General features: G+C 55.6%; 2 protein-coding genes across 2 annotated transcripts in view; both read left to right on the top strand.

Moving 5' to 3' along the window:
• VOLCADRAFT_92748 (uncharacterized protein) overlaps positions 1-6292 on the top strand; it is a gene marked incomplete at both ends in the record, with an annotated part of 6640 nt that extends 348 nt beyond the window's left edge. Inside the window, 7 exons of the mRNA XM_002952097.1 lie at positions 104-488; positions 736-886; positions 3685-3823; positions 4008-4081; positions 4245-4529; positions 5477-5583; positions 6206-6292. Of these exons, the coding sequence (XP_002952143.1) occupies positions 104-488; positions 736-886; positions 3685-3823; positions 4008-4081; positions 4245-4529; positions 5477-5583; positions 6206-6292 (1228 nt within the window). The remainder of the gene's footprint in view (positions 1-103; positions 489-735; positions 887-3684; positions 3824-4007; positions 4082-4244; positions 4530-5476; positions 5584-6205) is intronic.
• Positions 6293-7153: 861 nt separating this feature from the next.
• On the top strand, positions 7154-14394 carry VOLCADRAFT_109155 (uncharacterized protein; the record flags this gene model as incomplete). The annotated part of the gene is made up of 14 exons (XM_002952096.1): positions 7154-7179; positions 7250-7316; positions 7418-7561; positions 7964-8029; positions 8494-8646; positions 9112-9167; positions 9983-10094; positions 10345-10437; positions 10866-10992; positions 11302-11420; positions 11742-11941; positions 12495-12621; positions 12908-13060; positions 13425-14394. 14 exons carry the CDS (start codon positions 7154-7156, stop codon positions 13521-13523), a joined length of 1542 nt encoding a protein of 513 aa, XP_002952142.1. The 3' UTR covers positions 13524-14394.
• Positions 14395-15793: the final 1399 nt, after the last annotated feature.

Below are 15793 nucleotides of genomic sequence, written 5' to 3'. Positions count from 1 at the left end.
CCAGCGCCCCACACTTACGGAATAAATTACGGCGTCCCTAGCAACTTTGGAATAAATTGAGACCCGCCCTAAATGAAAAAAAATCACTGATCACCGCACGCAGGTTCGAAGACATTGAGTCTACGGACCTCACCTTCCGCATCGACACCAACCCCACCGCTGGCGGCGGCCTGGCGCCCCGCCATTGCACCCTTGTGTACGACTTTGCCAGCGCGTCGTACAACTTCACCATGCGCGACCCCGTCACGCCGCCGGCCCCAGGCCAGCCGTACGACCGTATTCCGGAGCTGACCGTACCTGGCATCAGCGGTGGCCACGTGTCCATGTGCGACACGGGCCGTCCCGCCGGCCTGTGGGACCTGCATTTGGGCGCCCGGCTGCGGGTGCTGGGCCGGCAGGTGGTGCTCAAGAACTCGGATCTCGCCACGGCGCAGTGGCACTCGGGGTACTTCCGTCAGCTGTGTGTGTTGAGGGACAAGCTGCACCAGGTAGGTCGGTCAGGAGGGAGGGGAGGGAGGGGAGGGAGGGGAGGGAGGGGAGGGAGGGGAGGACGAACCACAAACGAGTGAAGCTGCTGCCAGGGCAAGAGTGTACCAGACCAGGGGAGGGAGGGGAGGGAGGCGTCGGTCATTATGTACTTCTCCCTTGGGCCCTACATATATCCATACATCCTTACTACTCTCCCTCCCTCCCCCTCCCTTCCCTCCCCCACCCCCTCAACCCCCGGCCACCCAGGAGGTTCAGAAGTACAAGCCGCGGGTACTGCGTCCGGGGCTGGTGGCTGACAAGGGCGATGTACGGCTTCAGACAGGGCAGCAGCTGCGGCACGTGGCCCTGCAGGTACGGGAGCTCGTAGAGGACCTGCGGCAGTACCGCCCGAGGAAAGGTGAGGAGTCAGCTGTGGGGGTTGGGGTGGGGGGTCGGGGGGTTGGGGAGGCAATGAAATGGGGCAGGGAGGGAGTATGGACTGTTGGGGGAGGCCGGAGGCGTGCGGCGGTGCTGGGAAGGTGGTGGTTGCATTGTCCGCCAGCGCGTCACCTCCGTGGCGAAGGGCTGCGGCTGCTTGCCGTGCCCCACATCGCCATCAGCCATTACTCTGCTGGCCGGTCCTCTCTTTTTCTCCAACACACGGCCGCTGGGTACATGACCCACTTGCCGTTGGGGGGATGAGGTCACCCGCAATCTGCGCCGTCCTCTCTCTCTCTCTCATTCCCCCCTCCTCTACCCCCGTCCCTGCTTTTATGCCTGTGTATATGTCCGTCTGTGCGTATGTCCGTGTGTATGACAGCGGAGAGCTTCATGGCGGCGCTGCCCATCCAATTTTGAGTTGGCGAGCCATCTTTCATGTCGTCTGAATGGCTGCTTGGCAGGAAGGGCAACGGAAGATAATGGCACGTGGGGGTATTTATAGGAAACCGCGTCAAAGGGCGGTTAATGAGAGATTTAGGGTTTTAGCTGAGAGCAGGCAGCGTGGAAGCCTGATTGGGTCTGTATGCGTCTGTATGTGTGTTTGTGTGCAGAGAGCAAGGGAGGGCGCCGGGTTCATGTATTCGGATTTTCATCGTTAGGTTCTACGTCGGCTTATGTCCATATCCTGAAGGTCCAACTCCCTGTACGGCATCGTGATTCATATTCATTTACATGACGATGTTGTTGACCGGAACAATGACATATGTGTACGATGTGGCTCGTAGGTTCTCAGCGGGGGAATTTTGCTCCGAAGTTGGGGACCTGTCTGCGTCAGGGGAATCTTTTGGCGACAGTTGCTGCTCGCTGTGGCGCTGAGGAACACCTCCTGCGGCGCTGACGATGATGTTCCTTGCTGTGCTTGTCCATTTGAGAAAACAAGAGGAGGGAAGGAGAGGAAAGAGCATATCGATGCGGCAATCATTAAACTGTACATGATTGGACAGTAGACCTTGTCCTGTGCATGTTTAGTGTGTGTGTGTGTGTATAAACTTTGATGTCTGTGTGTTTGGGGGTGGGGAATTGTAAACAGCAGGCAGAGCAGCTTTGCAGTGAACGCCTGTTGCCTATCCCTCGTACCAGGTCCCCATCTCTCACAACCTCTTGTTTAGAGAAGATAGATGCTCTAAGGTTCTGCTGCTCTATAACGTTTATTGCCCAAGTATTATTCCAGGTTTGTGGATTTCCTCAGGATTCGTCCTGGATCTCCGTCCTTTCCGTACACCGCCCCTGACAGTAATTTTGGAGACCCAGCAACATCACACAGCTCTGCGTATCTGCTTATCTGCGTGTAGATGATCGGTGGTGAAAATGGGCAGCGAAAGTGTCCTTCGACCGTACGACCCTCGAGGTTGGCTCTTGCAACATCATCCCAAGTCCTAGGAAGGGCATCGGCGATGGGCTGGCCAAATTGATGCATTGAGAAGACAGTGGTCGGTCAGTCAGCGTCAGCCCGCGACAATGTGCACAATGGTGCACAAGCCACAGGGGGGGTGGATGGATACCTCCTGCGGCGCTCTTGTGCCTTGCTGCCAGGAGTTGTGGTGCACCCAGCACACCTCGCAGATGACGTAATTCCCAGTTGCAATTCCCACATCACGCCATTACTGGAACACGTGGGGTCCTGCAATACTATCTATCGACCCTATAGTCACCTTTTTTTCCCTGCAAGATACCGTACCGCTGGTTCGCGTCCCCCAAGCTATAGAAGAATAAACCCTTGCCCACACAGCAAGAAGCACCTGCCTACCTACAAACCAATGAGGGCCCCCCAAAAAACCTTTTGAAGGAAAAGATTTCGCAGGAAACAATCCGCAGCTCCATGTCTATAGTATCGATAAAATCAAATTGGCTTAGGCATGCGTCCCACTGCCATCCAGTCTCAACTCTACATGCAATGATACATCAGACTGGTCGGCCAGCAGCCCCCTGACCTCGCCTCCCCTCTCGCCTCCCCATTTGCCGCTGCTAACAAGCAACCCCGCAGCGCTCCATTGAAACGCGTGATGATGTGGCCGGCTGTGACGCCAGTCACAGCACCGCAGTGTTTTGGCCGTGTGGCTGGCTGGTTCAACTTCCTACCTGTATCAGCCAAAACAGGTCAACAGCTCTTCTCCTACACTGCAGCTATTCCATTAAGCAGCCTTTCGCCGCCATCACCACCTCCAGCACCACCTCCAGCACCACCTCCAGCACCACCGCCATCACCTCCGACATCACAACCGCCATCACCTCCGCCACCATAACCGCTTATAATTCAGCTTCACCAGCCCTTCGTGATACACAAAAGAGGTAGGGATAGTGCATACTCCCAGTGGTAGACATACTCGCATGAGAATAGAATGATACGGCGCCATCTACGAGCCGCTGCAGCTGCTGCGCCCCAGCCCACTTCGCCACTTCTTGAGTGGCCTATCCTGAGCCTTGACTGTGCCTCCGGCCTCCGCCCTCCCCCGGGCTGATTTCCCGCCCAGGAGGAGGGGGAACCTGGTCAAACGCTATCCTCGCACAACCTCTTGGGTCCGGGGTCTAACTGTTCGGGCTCCATTTGCTGCTGCCAGTTTGGGCACTGGGGCATCACGTCGTGTCGAATACGTCGCAAGCTCGCCGGCTGACGAACGACCCGTGGGTCACGGTAGCTCTGCGGGTTTTGACAAAACCTAAAACCCTAACTCTGAACGGGTTCGCTGACAGTTGCCGGGGTCCATTGCGTACCAGACATGCTGTGGGGCTTAGTCAGCAGGCGCAGGAAGCGGTACGGCGCCACGAAGATCTCGTACGGCAGCGAGAACAGCGTGGACGACGCGGCGCGTAAGAAACGGTATCCTGCGGTTAGCCGTCAATTGGCCAGCGCCGCGTGGGTCGGGCCGGGTTAGGGTCGATTGACACAGAGGGAACAAGAGCAGGGCCGGTTTGAGAAGCGAAAGAAGCTAATATCCTCCTAAAATCCTAAATCCCCTAATGTGACTCGAATATAATTTTTTGAAGCTTCCGAATATCGCAAGACGCAATGTTTCGCGTTCCAATGTTCTGTGTAAGAGAGAAATAGGAAAATCTAGGCGCGAGCAAGACCTTTCGATCCGCATCGCTACTTCAATCCGCAATACTGGGCAAGGTACGCGGCCGAGCTACAGGCACAGTAGTACAGTCCCGTGTTTTTGTTCGAGCGTGACCTTGACACGATCCAAACATGTATTAACAGCACCTCGACACGCACACGTAGCCAGCCACCTACCCAGCCATCACGCGCCCACCCACACACCCACCCGTCCTTACAGCCACCCACAACACCATGAACGGTATTAGGATTGCCGTTAGCAGTACTGATGCTGTGCCTGTGGGTTGTTTGAACAAGACATCATACAGCCAAGCAGCAAGCCATGAGGAGCGCAATAAGGGCCGCCGGGCAAAAAGAAAAGCTTCAGGGAATGTGCGTGAATGCAAGCCGGACGCCTTCGGAAGTAACCTCACAGTAAAAGGCACTATGGCAATTTGCCTGAAATCTTTTCTGGACATATTTTTCCTTTCTTTTCGTTTCGTTTTGACTATGTCAACGTCATATGGTAAGCAACAGTCGGGTCTCGTGCGGTTGCGGCGGCAGAAAGGCGATTGGCGAATACATCAGCAACCGGAAGAGGAGAAAACGAACGGAGAGGATAGCAGGAGGTGCCTTGCCCTGGAGGAGACCTCTTACGGGGTCCTTACCGCTGCCCATATAGCGTAGTGCCAAGGCCGGGAGCAATAGCGGCGACAGTGCGAGCAGCGTCGCTACTCGAAGTACTCCCAACCACCACTCTATTAGCGCGTGAAAAAAACTGTTGGTAACCATCTGCCTTAATTACTTGTCTAGGAAGTAGGAGAATTCTCCACGAAGATAATTAAAAATTGTGCGAATCGTCAAGCGCCCGTTGTGTTGAAGGCTGAAACCTCCCCTATTCCCGATAGCAGGCAAGGATTCGCGCAGGAGTTTGACGGGTGTAGAAGAAAAATCACTGTAGTGCTTCTCAGGTTTGAAATTTTCGTAGGCATCTGGCAAGGCATTTCGCGTTTGTGAGGTAGCCAAAGTTCATGTCCCAGTTCCGAGGTCAAAGTCCGCCACCGTCATATGACCTGGACTTGCCGTACTGTACGGCAACTGAACGCCCAACGCCACAGCCCTCGGAACGCACCTCGGATCCGGCTTTTGTGTGATGTCGTGCAGGACCTGAAAGCCACTGCGGAGACATATACTGTATGCTAACCATCGTCTGGCTCAGAAGTCCAAAATCTGAGCAGTCAGACGTATTAGTCGGCTACTCCATACAAATTGCTGCAGGCGGACTTGATTGAAACACAATGGGCCTCATCACGAATATGATCCTAGCACCCATCATCGGTAGGGGCACAGGAGTAACCTGTTGAGCTTTCGGACTGTCGAGCTGACCAGCGAGCCAACTGTCTGTAAATTTTTGGGTATGAAGAGGAATCTAGCAACATACGCATGTTGTGCGCTTATATTCCTTTCCTGCAGGCCCGCTGCTGCCGTTCATTCTGCTCTTCAAGCTCTTCTGCACGCTCGCTTTCCTGCCACTCTTCCTATTCCTTCTACCGGTGCTGATACCTTGGTGGATTGCAAAGGTAAAGGGAGAAACTGTTTTTTCTTTGGCTTCGGCTGGGCCCTCACCCACATTTGTCTAGGACTTTGGGGACGCTTTGCCAAGTGTCGTGTCGCCGATTGATGCCACGTCGACTTGGCGTCGATTACGGGACTCCCGCGAGTTGCGCAAATATCTCACTCCCAGATAACAAACAAGGCCATCATGCCGTATGCTCCCACAGTGGCTCGTCTCGCTCAATCATCGCGACAAATACTCGCGCAGGAGCTGAAACGATTGCGATATGTCGTTAGAGATTGCAGCCCAGCAGGGAATTCCAATGCATCGATATGTTATGGCGATGGCTTGTCATTTGTTGGAGAAGAGTACAAATAGTATGCAATACCTGCGAAGAATCAGGCAGCGTCGATCTGTCTTGCCGCTACCGGGAGAAAACTCCTTAAGCTATTCAACGAGCTGAAAAAACCCCACACGTGTTTCTTAATTAATAATGTAATTTGTTTGAGATTAAGATGCAAGGCCGTTGACCCAGGCGTGGATAAAATGAATGAGGATGTAGGAAGTCATCCAAAGTTAGGCCTACGGCGATCTACATGCGCTCTGATCCCCTGCTCTGGCCCCCTCGCTGTTCTGTCTTCTCGCAGTCGGCCTTCCGTACCCTCACCTGCATCCTGCTGCTGCCGTTCGCACCTATCCTCTTCCCACTCAAGGTCCTACGCTGGATATTGTGAATGGTGATTTAGCAGTATGCCTGTGTTTCACGGCAGTTTAAGTCCAGCTTGCTGTTGCGATGATGGCGATCTGGGTCAAGCGGAAAATGCGGGCGCTGTGTTGTTGATGAGATATTTTCGACAGCGTAGCGGCATGCAACCGTGTTGCAGTTGTAGTCGGTGAATCTTCAGAAAGGGAATTTATGGTTGGTGTGGGGGTATGGTGCTGTGAATTTGTCAGTTGAACTGGGAGACCGTTAGGGAAAGGTGCTCCCATGCTAGCTGCCGTATGCTAGTTGTCCCAACCGGATTCTGTCGCACCTGTTTCGTAATAGCTTTCCTTGGTAGGCTTTTGCTGGTATGTGGATTGTATCTATTTCTCTTTTGGAAATTCAAATTCAACCTCTACCTGTTTTCTTGTAACGGCAAAGGAAGCAATTTGACCCGTGGGCCGCACGCTCAGGTGCGTGACTTATTAGGACACATATGTTCATATTCATTCGGTAATGGTTTAAAAGGTGTACCTTTACTGCTTATAGCAGCAATGCAGTGGACAGTTGTGTGCATGAGGCACGACGCCCTCACGAACTGTTTTGGCTGAACTATCTGGTCAACGCATGTGCAGTCCTTGGAACCTGTAACTGCCGTTCTGCCCATTAAATGCCTAAGTACTGGCGACTAGAAAACGTTATATGCAAGGTCAGCATTAACGAAGGGTTTGCCTGTTAGGTGCTGATGCCGACCTTGTCAATTAAATTACGGTAATGCCTACCATGCCAATCAAAATAGGTTGCACAAGTTAAGCTTGCAAAAGGACCTTGGCTTCTGTAGCCTTCTCCTTGCGGCGCGCCGCTCCTTTCGCCGGGCGGAGCCAGTGAAGCCATGTCGCTTGAGATTGAGGCGACCGAGTACGTTATTCATGATGCAAACTTAGCGTCCGTTGGGAGCTATTTGGCAACGGAGTACACTGTCGCGCAGTGTTATCAAGATCATTCTGCAGTTTTGCAAGGAGAACGGCTTGACAGAATCATTCAATGCAATTCAGGTACGTAAAAATATATATATCTCATGCATTAGCATTTATCCTCATGAGGGGTGGGTTGCCCAGGAATGGTAACGTTGCACATCTGGGGTGTTGGCCTGCAGAACGAATGCCAGGTGTCCCTGAATACCGTCGACAGCGTTGAGAACTTCGTATCTGATATCAACAACGGGAGATGGGACGCAGTGCTTCCGCAAGTGGCGCAGTTAAAGCTGCCCCGTGCGAAGTTGGAGGACCTCTACGAACAGGTGCGAGCGCTCGGAGCAGAACTCGGAGCAGAACCCCCACACTGCTGATTGGGGGAGGGTTGTAGGGTATGAGTGTGGGGAGGGTGAGGGAGGCTGTGGCCGGGGGCTGACGCCGCGGAACGAAGGCCTGCAAGGTGGATGAAGTGGGAGGTCTAGTGGCAAGGAGTCCCCAGATGACACCCAACCCTCCAAATTACAACTTGTTGGCGATTCCCTTCCGGGTCAGGTCCTGCCTTCCATCCATCTTCCTCTGCCTTCCACACACCTCCTTCCTCCCGCGCTAATCCTCCCGCACCACTTCACCCGTCCTACACCCTGAATGGATCAGCAATTCGTTACGTTGCCTCATCATATCCCCTCACCCGCCACCCCCACCATTGCTGTCGCCACCACGATCTCCAGATCGTGTTGGAGTTATTCGAGCTGCGAGAGATCGATACCGCCCGGGCGATGTTGCGACAAACGCAGGTAAGAGCCTAAGGGTGTGCAGGGCCGGGTCTACGGCATTGATGGGAAGGGTGCGGAGGTCACACATGTGCCGACCACCAAGGGGCGCCCGGGCGGGCTGGGCTGGGCTGCGCGGGAGGGGACGGGACGGGACAGGGCGGCCCACCATCACCGTTGCTCTTTGCATGGCCACCATGGCCGCATCCTTCTCCTCGGCAGTCTGTTCTCAACTTCTCGCATATGTTTTACCCATTTCCTATCCACTACCCATTTCCATTTCCAAAAACTAGAAATGTCTGTGATATTTGAGGGCAAGGTTTCAGGTTCTTGTGGGCAGTCGCCTTCAGGTTGCCTGTTTCTACGGGAGTTGGGGCTTTGCACGTTGGCAGTTGATTACCGTTTCTTGTTGCACATGGTGGTGCACCTACCTACCACCTCACCAGCTCGCACACACACACACACGCACGCACGCACGCGGCCTTTAGGTGTTTCAACGCATGAAGCTGGACGACCCGGAGCGCTACATGCGCCTGGAGCATCTGGCCTCTCGTACATACTTCGATGCACGGGAGGTGTACGTTGGCGGCAGCAGCAAGGAGAAGCGGAGAGCTGCTCTGGCGCACGCACTCAGCCAGGAGGTGTGTCGGTATGTGTGTGTGCGTGCGTGTTTGTATGCGTGTTTGGGGGGAAAGCTTTTTTTTGGGGGGGGGAGGTAAGGGGGTGGGAGGGCAGGTGCGGCGGGAGATGTTTGGATGTCTAGCGGGTTACGGCGTGTGGGTGTATTGGAGATTTGCATGAGTAGGAAGTTGCGGATGGTGCTGGAGGGTTTGAGGAAGGCAAGATCGGAAGGGAAGACTGGAGGTATTCTGTATTTACGAATTTAGGTTGATTTGGCGGGGAGGTGGAAAGGAAGGGCTGGGGAGGAGTGCGGCTGGGCTAGAAGACGAAGTCCCCTGAGCAGCGCGCCCTTATGGGTGACCACTTGGCTCATGTCGATTATCCGCTTCCCCTATTTCCCCTTACCGTCCTCTTGACGTTTGCATGTAACTCCATCAGTTCCCCCCGCCGGCCCCCGCCGCCCCCTTCCCTCCCCCTCCCGCCAGGTGGTTATGGTTCCCCCCAGTCGCATGATGGCCCTCATCGGTCAGGCGCTCAAATGGTGAGATAATCAGCTGGCCAGACGCAGCGGTACATACACAAACACAAACGTCGTATCAGGCACCCACCGGATCATAGTATTTTGCAATCATCTCTCCGGTATTGTCAATTATTACTGCCCGGGGGAGCACCCGGGTTCCGGGAACGGAAACGTGAACTGGGGCGAGAGAGAGAGGGGCACGAGACGGGCGCCTGGTCCTAGCAGAGCTGGCGACAGCAGCTGAGATGGGGAGTGGAGCTGGGGGCTTGGCTGCCACGGGGGTGTTTTAGAACGGGGTGTGGAGCGGGAATGGGAGCGGGGATGGGAACGGACTGTACGCGGTGGAAAGGCCACCACAGGCTTCGCGGCCGGGATGCTTACAGGAGCTGTAGCAACAGCAGCAGCCTCAACAGCTGTACCACCACCGAAAGCAGCGGCGCTACTAGCTGATGTGGGTCACAGCTGTTGATGACGGGCAGCTGTCCTCTCCCTGCCGCAGTTGGTGCTTTGGACCGCGCGGCATTTGACTTGCATGTGAAGCACCCAATGTTTCCCTTACAGCTTTGCCTGGGCGCTATGCTGTTTGGGTACGGTCTTTCCTTAGGTCCCGGCTCCCTTCATCACGCAAGCTATTTACAGCCACTGTACATCCTTTCCCCCCTTTCCCCCCAGACACACATGCGCCTCCGCTCCTACCTTTCTCCTACGCACATTCCATGAACACAATCCCGCCCTTCGTCCCTTCCCCCACCACCGCTTCGTCTTTCCCCCCACCACCGCTTGAACTTGAACACACTTCGTGGTTCGTCTCCCCCCCCCCCCCGCTGCGCTTGAAGGCAGCAGAGCCAGGGGCTGCTGCCCCCGGGCACCGCCTTCGACCTGTTCCGGGGCACGGTGCAGTCCGCTCGGGACGAAGTGGAGGCCTACCCCTCCGTACCCGACCACGAGGTGCGGCCGGGCTGGGGGGGGGCGCTGGAGGTGCCCCCGGGGACCGGGGTTAGTGGGTGGAAGGGGAGGGGGGAATGCGATGGAAAGCACCCACATGGCAAACTCGTCCGCAAAAGCACCAAACCATCTCGCCGGCATCCGCCGCCGCACCGCCCTGCCCCGCCATCCTCGTATTACCCTGGTATCGCTATCTGTGGTTCAATGGGCAATGTGCGTATGTATGTATGTATGTACGTATGTATACTCGCAGGTCCGTTTCTCCGCCAAGAGCCACCCCGAGGTTGCCCGCTTCTCCCCGGATGGCTCCATGCTGGTTACTGGCAGTGTGGACGGGTTCATTGAGGTGTGGTGCCCAGGGAAAGTGAAGAGTGAGGGGATGAGGGGCGTGTTGGCAATGAAGCGGCAATGCGACCCAGACGTGACCCCCGGGCGAACGCAAATGCCTCCCGCCCTCCCGCTCTCCCTACGAAAGGGTGGGAGGGAGTGGTACGGCGGGTTTTGAAGGAAAGGAGGGAGGGGTTGGCGGACGGGTTCGGCACTATGGCATTGTCGTGGGCAATGGTGTCACCGGGGTCACACTCCTCACCCCCGTCCCGGGTCGACTGCTTTAATCTATCTATCTATCTGGTGTAGGCCCCCTCCCCCCGTTGTGACGTCTGTGGCGCTTAGGTTCTTAAGGCAATCTGGTTGTCTTTTTCCTTGGTTTGCCATCCTGCCTAAAACCCTGATGCACTTTGCTTGCCATCCCCCACCCGCCATTTTCCCTTCCAGGTTTGGGACACCGTGACTGGCCGCCTGAAGAAGGACCTGGCCTATCAGGCTGAGGAGATGTTCATGATGCACGACGAGGCGGTGCTGTGTCTGGGGTTCAGCAGGGACAGCGAGATGCTCGTGTCGGGTACGTGTCGGGTTTCAAAGAGGGAATATCCCAGGGAATATATTGTATACATACATATATATAATATATGTATGATAGATTTATACCTCTCTCTTTCGAAGCTCTGTCAATTTCCCCCGTTTTAATGTGCTGCCTGTTGTGTGCTTCCTAACCCACCACAACTAATCCCTTTACTCCCAACACATGTGCATTCTTGGGAGCTGCTTTTCACGAGCCTCATATCAACCCCCGAATTCCCGACTCTCTCTCTCTCTTTCTCTCTCTCTCTCCACGCGGTCGTCTTGGTCCCCTATTGACGGCGCCCGACAGGCTCCCAAGACGGCCGTATCAAGGTATGGAAGATCCGCACTGGCCAATGCCTCCGCCGCTTCGACCGGGCACACAGCCAGGGCGTCACGTGCGTCAGCCTGTCTAAGGACGGCACGCAGGTGGGATATCGTGGGTGCGTGAGATAGAGCCTTAGGGCCGGGATAGGCCGGGCCGAAGCCATGGACGAGTATAGTGTTTTCCCCTCTCCTTTGCCTAGCACCTCGTATTACCCGGTGTGTTCCTGACCCACCATGCACTCAACATCCGGAGCGCGTGTCTGGTTGCTGCGCGGTGCTTCCCTTCCCTGATGCCAAGCAGGGTTAAGGGAAATCGTTGCCTACGTCGCTGCCGCCCTGGCCTCCCAGCGCCACCCGTCGTCTTCTCCAAATGCTCCATATCTCCACGTGCCCTGTCTCCCTCATGCCTGCGCCCGTGCCCAGGTCCTGAGCGGCTCGTTCGACGGCACGGTCCGAGTCCACGGCCTCAAGAGCGGCAAGATGCTCAAAGAGATGCGGGGCCACACGTCCTTTGTGAATGATGCTGTGTGGGGAGCAGACGGCAGCCAGGTCATCTCCGCCTCCTCGGACGCCACGGTGCGGGTGTGGGATGCCAAGACCTGCGAGTGCCTGCAGGCGTTCAGGTGCGCTTGGTGGAGGCGGGGGAACTAGTCGTCCAGGGGGGAAGGAGGTTAGGCGCGTGGTGAGCCGGCGTGTGGAGAGATGGCTTGTTTTGTGGTGGGGGCCCGGGCATTGGGAGGAGATACGATACGATACGATACGGGGTGCAGATATTTTGAGATGTGCAATGTCGGGCGGTAAGCGGCATCCAAGCCTGGTGGTGGATCGGGTGGAGGGGGAGAGGAGGAGCTTTACCTCCGGACAGGGTTGAACGGGAATGGAACGTATGCTAAACGTTGAACGAGGAAGTGGGTTTGGAAAGGGCCTTGAGATGGATCCGCAGCTTAGCAGTGCGTCTCGTTGGGTTACACCCAGTGCCTCCATCCTTGCCGGTCCATCAGTGACCTTGAATCCTAACCATACTTATCCCCCCACCCTCACCTCCTGATGCCCGCACATTCATCCTCCTACCCCCCTCACCGCCCTAGCCAACTAAGCTCCCCACTCCCCCCACCCTAAACGCTAAGGAAAACCCTAAAACCCTCCCCCCCTCCACCACCTCCCCCACGTTCCCAGGCCACCCCAGACGTCCACCTCGGGCGACGTGGCCATCAACAGCGTGCACCTCTTTCCACTCAACCAGGACCAGCTGGTGGTGTGCAACCGGACATCCACCGTCTTCGTCATGACTATGCAGGGACAGGTGCGCCGCAGCCGTAGCAGCCACGGCCATCGCTGTAGACGCTGTCTGTAGCCTGGTGGCTGCTCCACTGATTTGGTTCCCTTATTCCGTTTACGCTGTTTTCCGCGCACATTTCCTGCTGGGGTGAAACAGCAGCAGCATAGGTAGCAGCAGCAGGAAGAGTAGCATCTGGAAGGCTTCGGGGAAGGCCGTAGCGTGGGACCGGATCTTGTAGGGGGATGCAGCGATGCTGCGCTGTGTTCGTCGACAGTTTCCCGGTACCCACCACATTGCCATGTCTTTGCAGGTGGCCAAGAGCTTCAGCAGTGGTAAGCGCGAGGGCGGCGAGTTCCTTGCGTGCGTGCCTTCGCCCCGTGGCGAGTTCATCTACTGCCTGGGCGAGGATGGCATCCTCTATTGTTTCAGTGTCACCAGCGGCAAGCTCGAGCACGTCATGACGGTGAGGCTTTAGGGGGGATGTGAGGCCGCGGCTCAACCAGCCAGCTGGTCAGCCAGGAATGCATCCAGGGAGGGTAGGATGTACAGGGCGGTGTACTTGCACTCCGTGGCGCTGGCGCTGCATTGGACGCAGGATGGTGGTTGGATTGTCCTGCGCTTGTGCGTGTGTATGGATTCAAGAGCGTTTAGGAGAGCGCTTAGGCCGCAGCGGCGGACGATAATACATGTCAGATGGTAATGGCTGGTTATCCCCGATGTCTCGTCCCCGAGTTTCGTGGTGAGGCGAACGACGTTTCCTGGCCCTGGGGATACCAGCAATTTACATTGATATGTCCGCTGTCCACTTCGAATTCCCCGATACGCAGGTCCACGAAAAGTCGCCAATTGGGCTCGCGCACCATCCGCACCGAAATGTTCTTGCGACGTACGCCGGAGAAGGGCCGCTGAAGACATGGAAGGCGTAACGACCGTGTGTGTGTGTTGTGGCGCAAACATCCTCTCTTGACATTACATATGTACATGTATTGTACTTCCCGTACACGGCAACCTACTGCCACCCTGTTGGTTGTTGAGTGTACGATACTTTCAAATTCACCTGACAAGTCGTCGTGGTGACGTTGATGGTGCTCAGGCAGGACGCAACTGCTAGTGACTCCGCGGTCACAGTTACAAAGCTGAGGCGTTGAAGATGCGATGGTCATGCACCAATGGAGAACATCTGTAACAAACACTATGACTGATTGTCATGTACCAAAAGGTGTCCCACACATGCCGGAACAACACTCAGAAGATAAGCTATTTGACTGTCGGATGCAGCGCGCGACCTAGACCCTCAGTGCGCCTCAACAAGGAAGGGGGAACGAGTGAGAAAGGTCGAGGAAGCGAGGAAGGCCGAAAAGCTTTCCAGTCCAAACGCATGAACGGGTTCTAAAAGTCGAGGACATCCAGCGTTTGCATCTTTCATCCCAGTGCCCGAACTTTCCCTATTTCCTGCCGTTCATCGCTCAGCCACGGGAGCATATCGCGACCCAACAATCATTATTATCCAGATCTCTCAGAGCAGCGCGCAGATGAGGGCAAGCGCGGCGCTGCCCCCCAGCAGGACCTTGGACGATATCTCCACCTTGGGCACTTCCAGCAGGCTGGTACGGTCAGCGTTATTGCCGACTTTATGCAGGTCCCAGACGAAGTGCCGCATGCCGCCCAGGTAATGGTAAATGATGACGTACGACACCAGGAACTTCAGAGGAAAGGCAAGGAGGAAGTTCCCGGCAAGGAAGGACACGGTCCCGTCCAGGCTACCACGCAGCGCCAGGACGCCGGCGCCGGCAAACCCTGCAACAGGTGTCGCGCAACGGTATAAATGTGTCCCGCAATAGCCCCACGGTGCGATGCCACCAAATGACTTACCGACGGACAACGCCACGCCTGTTACGCGATTGGCTATGGAACTTAGCGCACCCATCGGGAATTTATAGTGGAGGGACTTGTTGTCAATTTCAAGCACATCCGGCGAAAGCGGACGCTTCTTAATAAGCTGCATCGAGAGAGCGGTACGTGAGTAACATGCGTCGCGCGCAGCGGCCTCCGGTCGCCTGGCACAGCCTTACGTCAAGGTGGTTCTTTGGGGTCCCCAGGAAGTCGGTTCCTTCTGTATACGGCGAAGGCTTGCCCCAATATTCCGGAACCTTGTCGCCTCCAATATGCCTGTGCATAAGGGCTGTCCCACTTATGCGAAACGCAGCACATCCCGAAAGCGCGATGCAATCGACGAGGGCACTCCTTGCCTGAATTGCTGTGAACCGAATGAAGTAGAAGCCATGAGCTGTTGAAGAGCCCCTTTGGAATATGGAGCACGCATTAGCCCCAGCGCGTGCTTTGCTTGGTTCATTCGTGTCAAGAAGCTCAAACCGCCAGCCGAAACAAGGGACCCTATTTAAACGGATAATGCGCAAATGCCGGTTTACAAACGTTTGTTTAAGTTGGCGCAGTTAGCCGGGATTGACCGCTTCCGCCTGATGTCGTGAGTAACAGAATCGCTGGTTAGTGCGACTACTTTCCGTTTAGTTAAGCATTTCAGGTTTCGCTAGCATAATAACAGGGAAATTTCAGTTGTGAAAAAGCTAGCACGCATAATCCTGCTGACGCCGATAACCATCTATTCGATTGTTTAACGACTTGTAGACGGAGCGGACTCAGGCAGTGAACTTTACAACCATGCAGAGGATCCTAGCAGGTAAGTGCGCTTATGCTTTCTGACAGCGTATACTCCCAGAGCTCACCCGGAACTCATTCTCGGAACGGTTACGCCTTCGCAGCGGACACGGCTGGTCATGCCGGGCTTAAGGCGCATGAATATGCAGGTTATGCTCTGGCAGGTTAGAATAGCTCCGTATTGGCTTCATATTTTCTCACCTGATGCTCTTGACCCAGTCCCTCTCGCGGCTTTTCAGGTGCCACGCCGGTGGCCATATTCTCCGGCAAGGTGCGCTCAATTTTAAACCTGTCCACATGCAACTCGGCGCCGTGTACTACATTGGGTACTGACTGACTTCCTGCCCCTGCCCCGCGTTCCTGCGCCTGCAGGGCAGCATGCTGCAAAAGACCGCTGACTTCGTCTTCAGCCTAGCCATCCCTGTGCACACGCACATCTGCATGAACGCTGTCGTGACCGACTACGTTCCCCGAGCAGCTCGGGGTAAGAGTTTCTGGGTCGGTGCTGTAGGGATGCGTC

The sequence above is a fragment of the Volvox carteri genome (genome assembly GCF_000143455.1).
Source record: "Volvox carteri f. nagariensis unplaced genomic scaffold VOLCAscaffold_27, whole genome shotgun sequence".
In the NCBI taxonomy this organism is placed as follows: domain Eukaryota; kingdom Viridiplantae; phylum Chlorophyta; class Chlorophyceae; order Chlamydomonadales; family Volvocaceae; genus Volvox; species Volvox carteri.
This window is presented reverse-complemented; position numbering and strand designations above follow the sequence as displayed.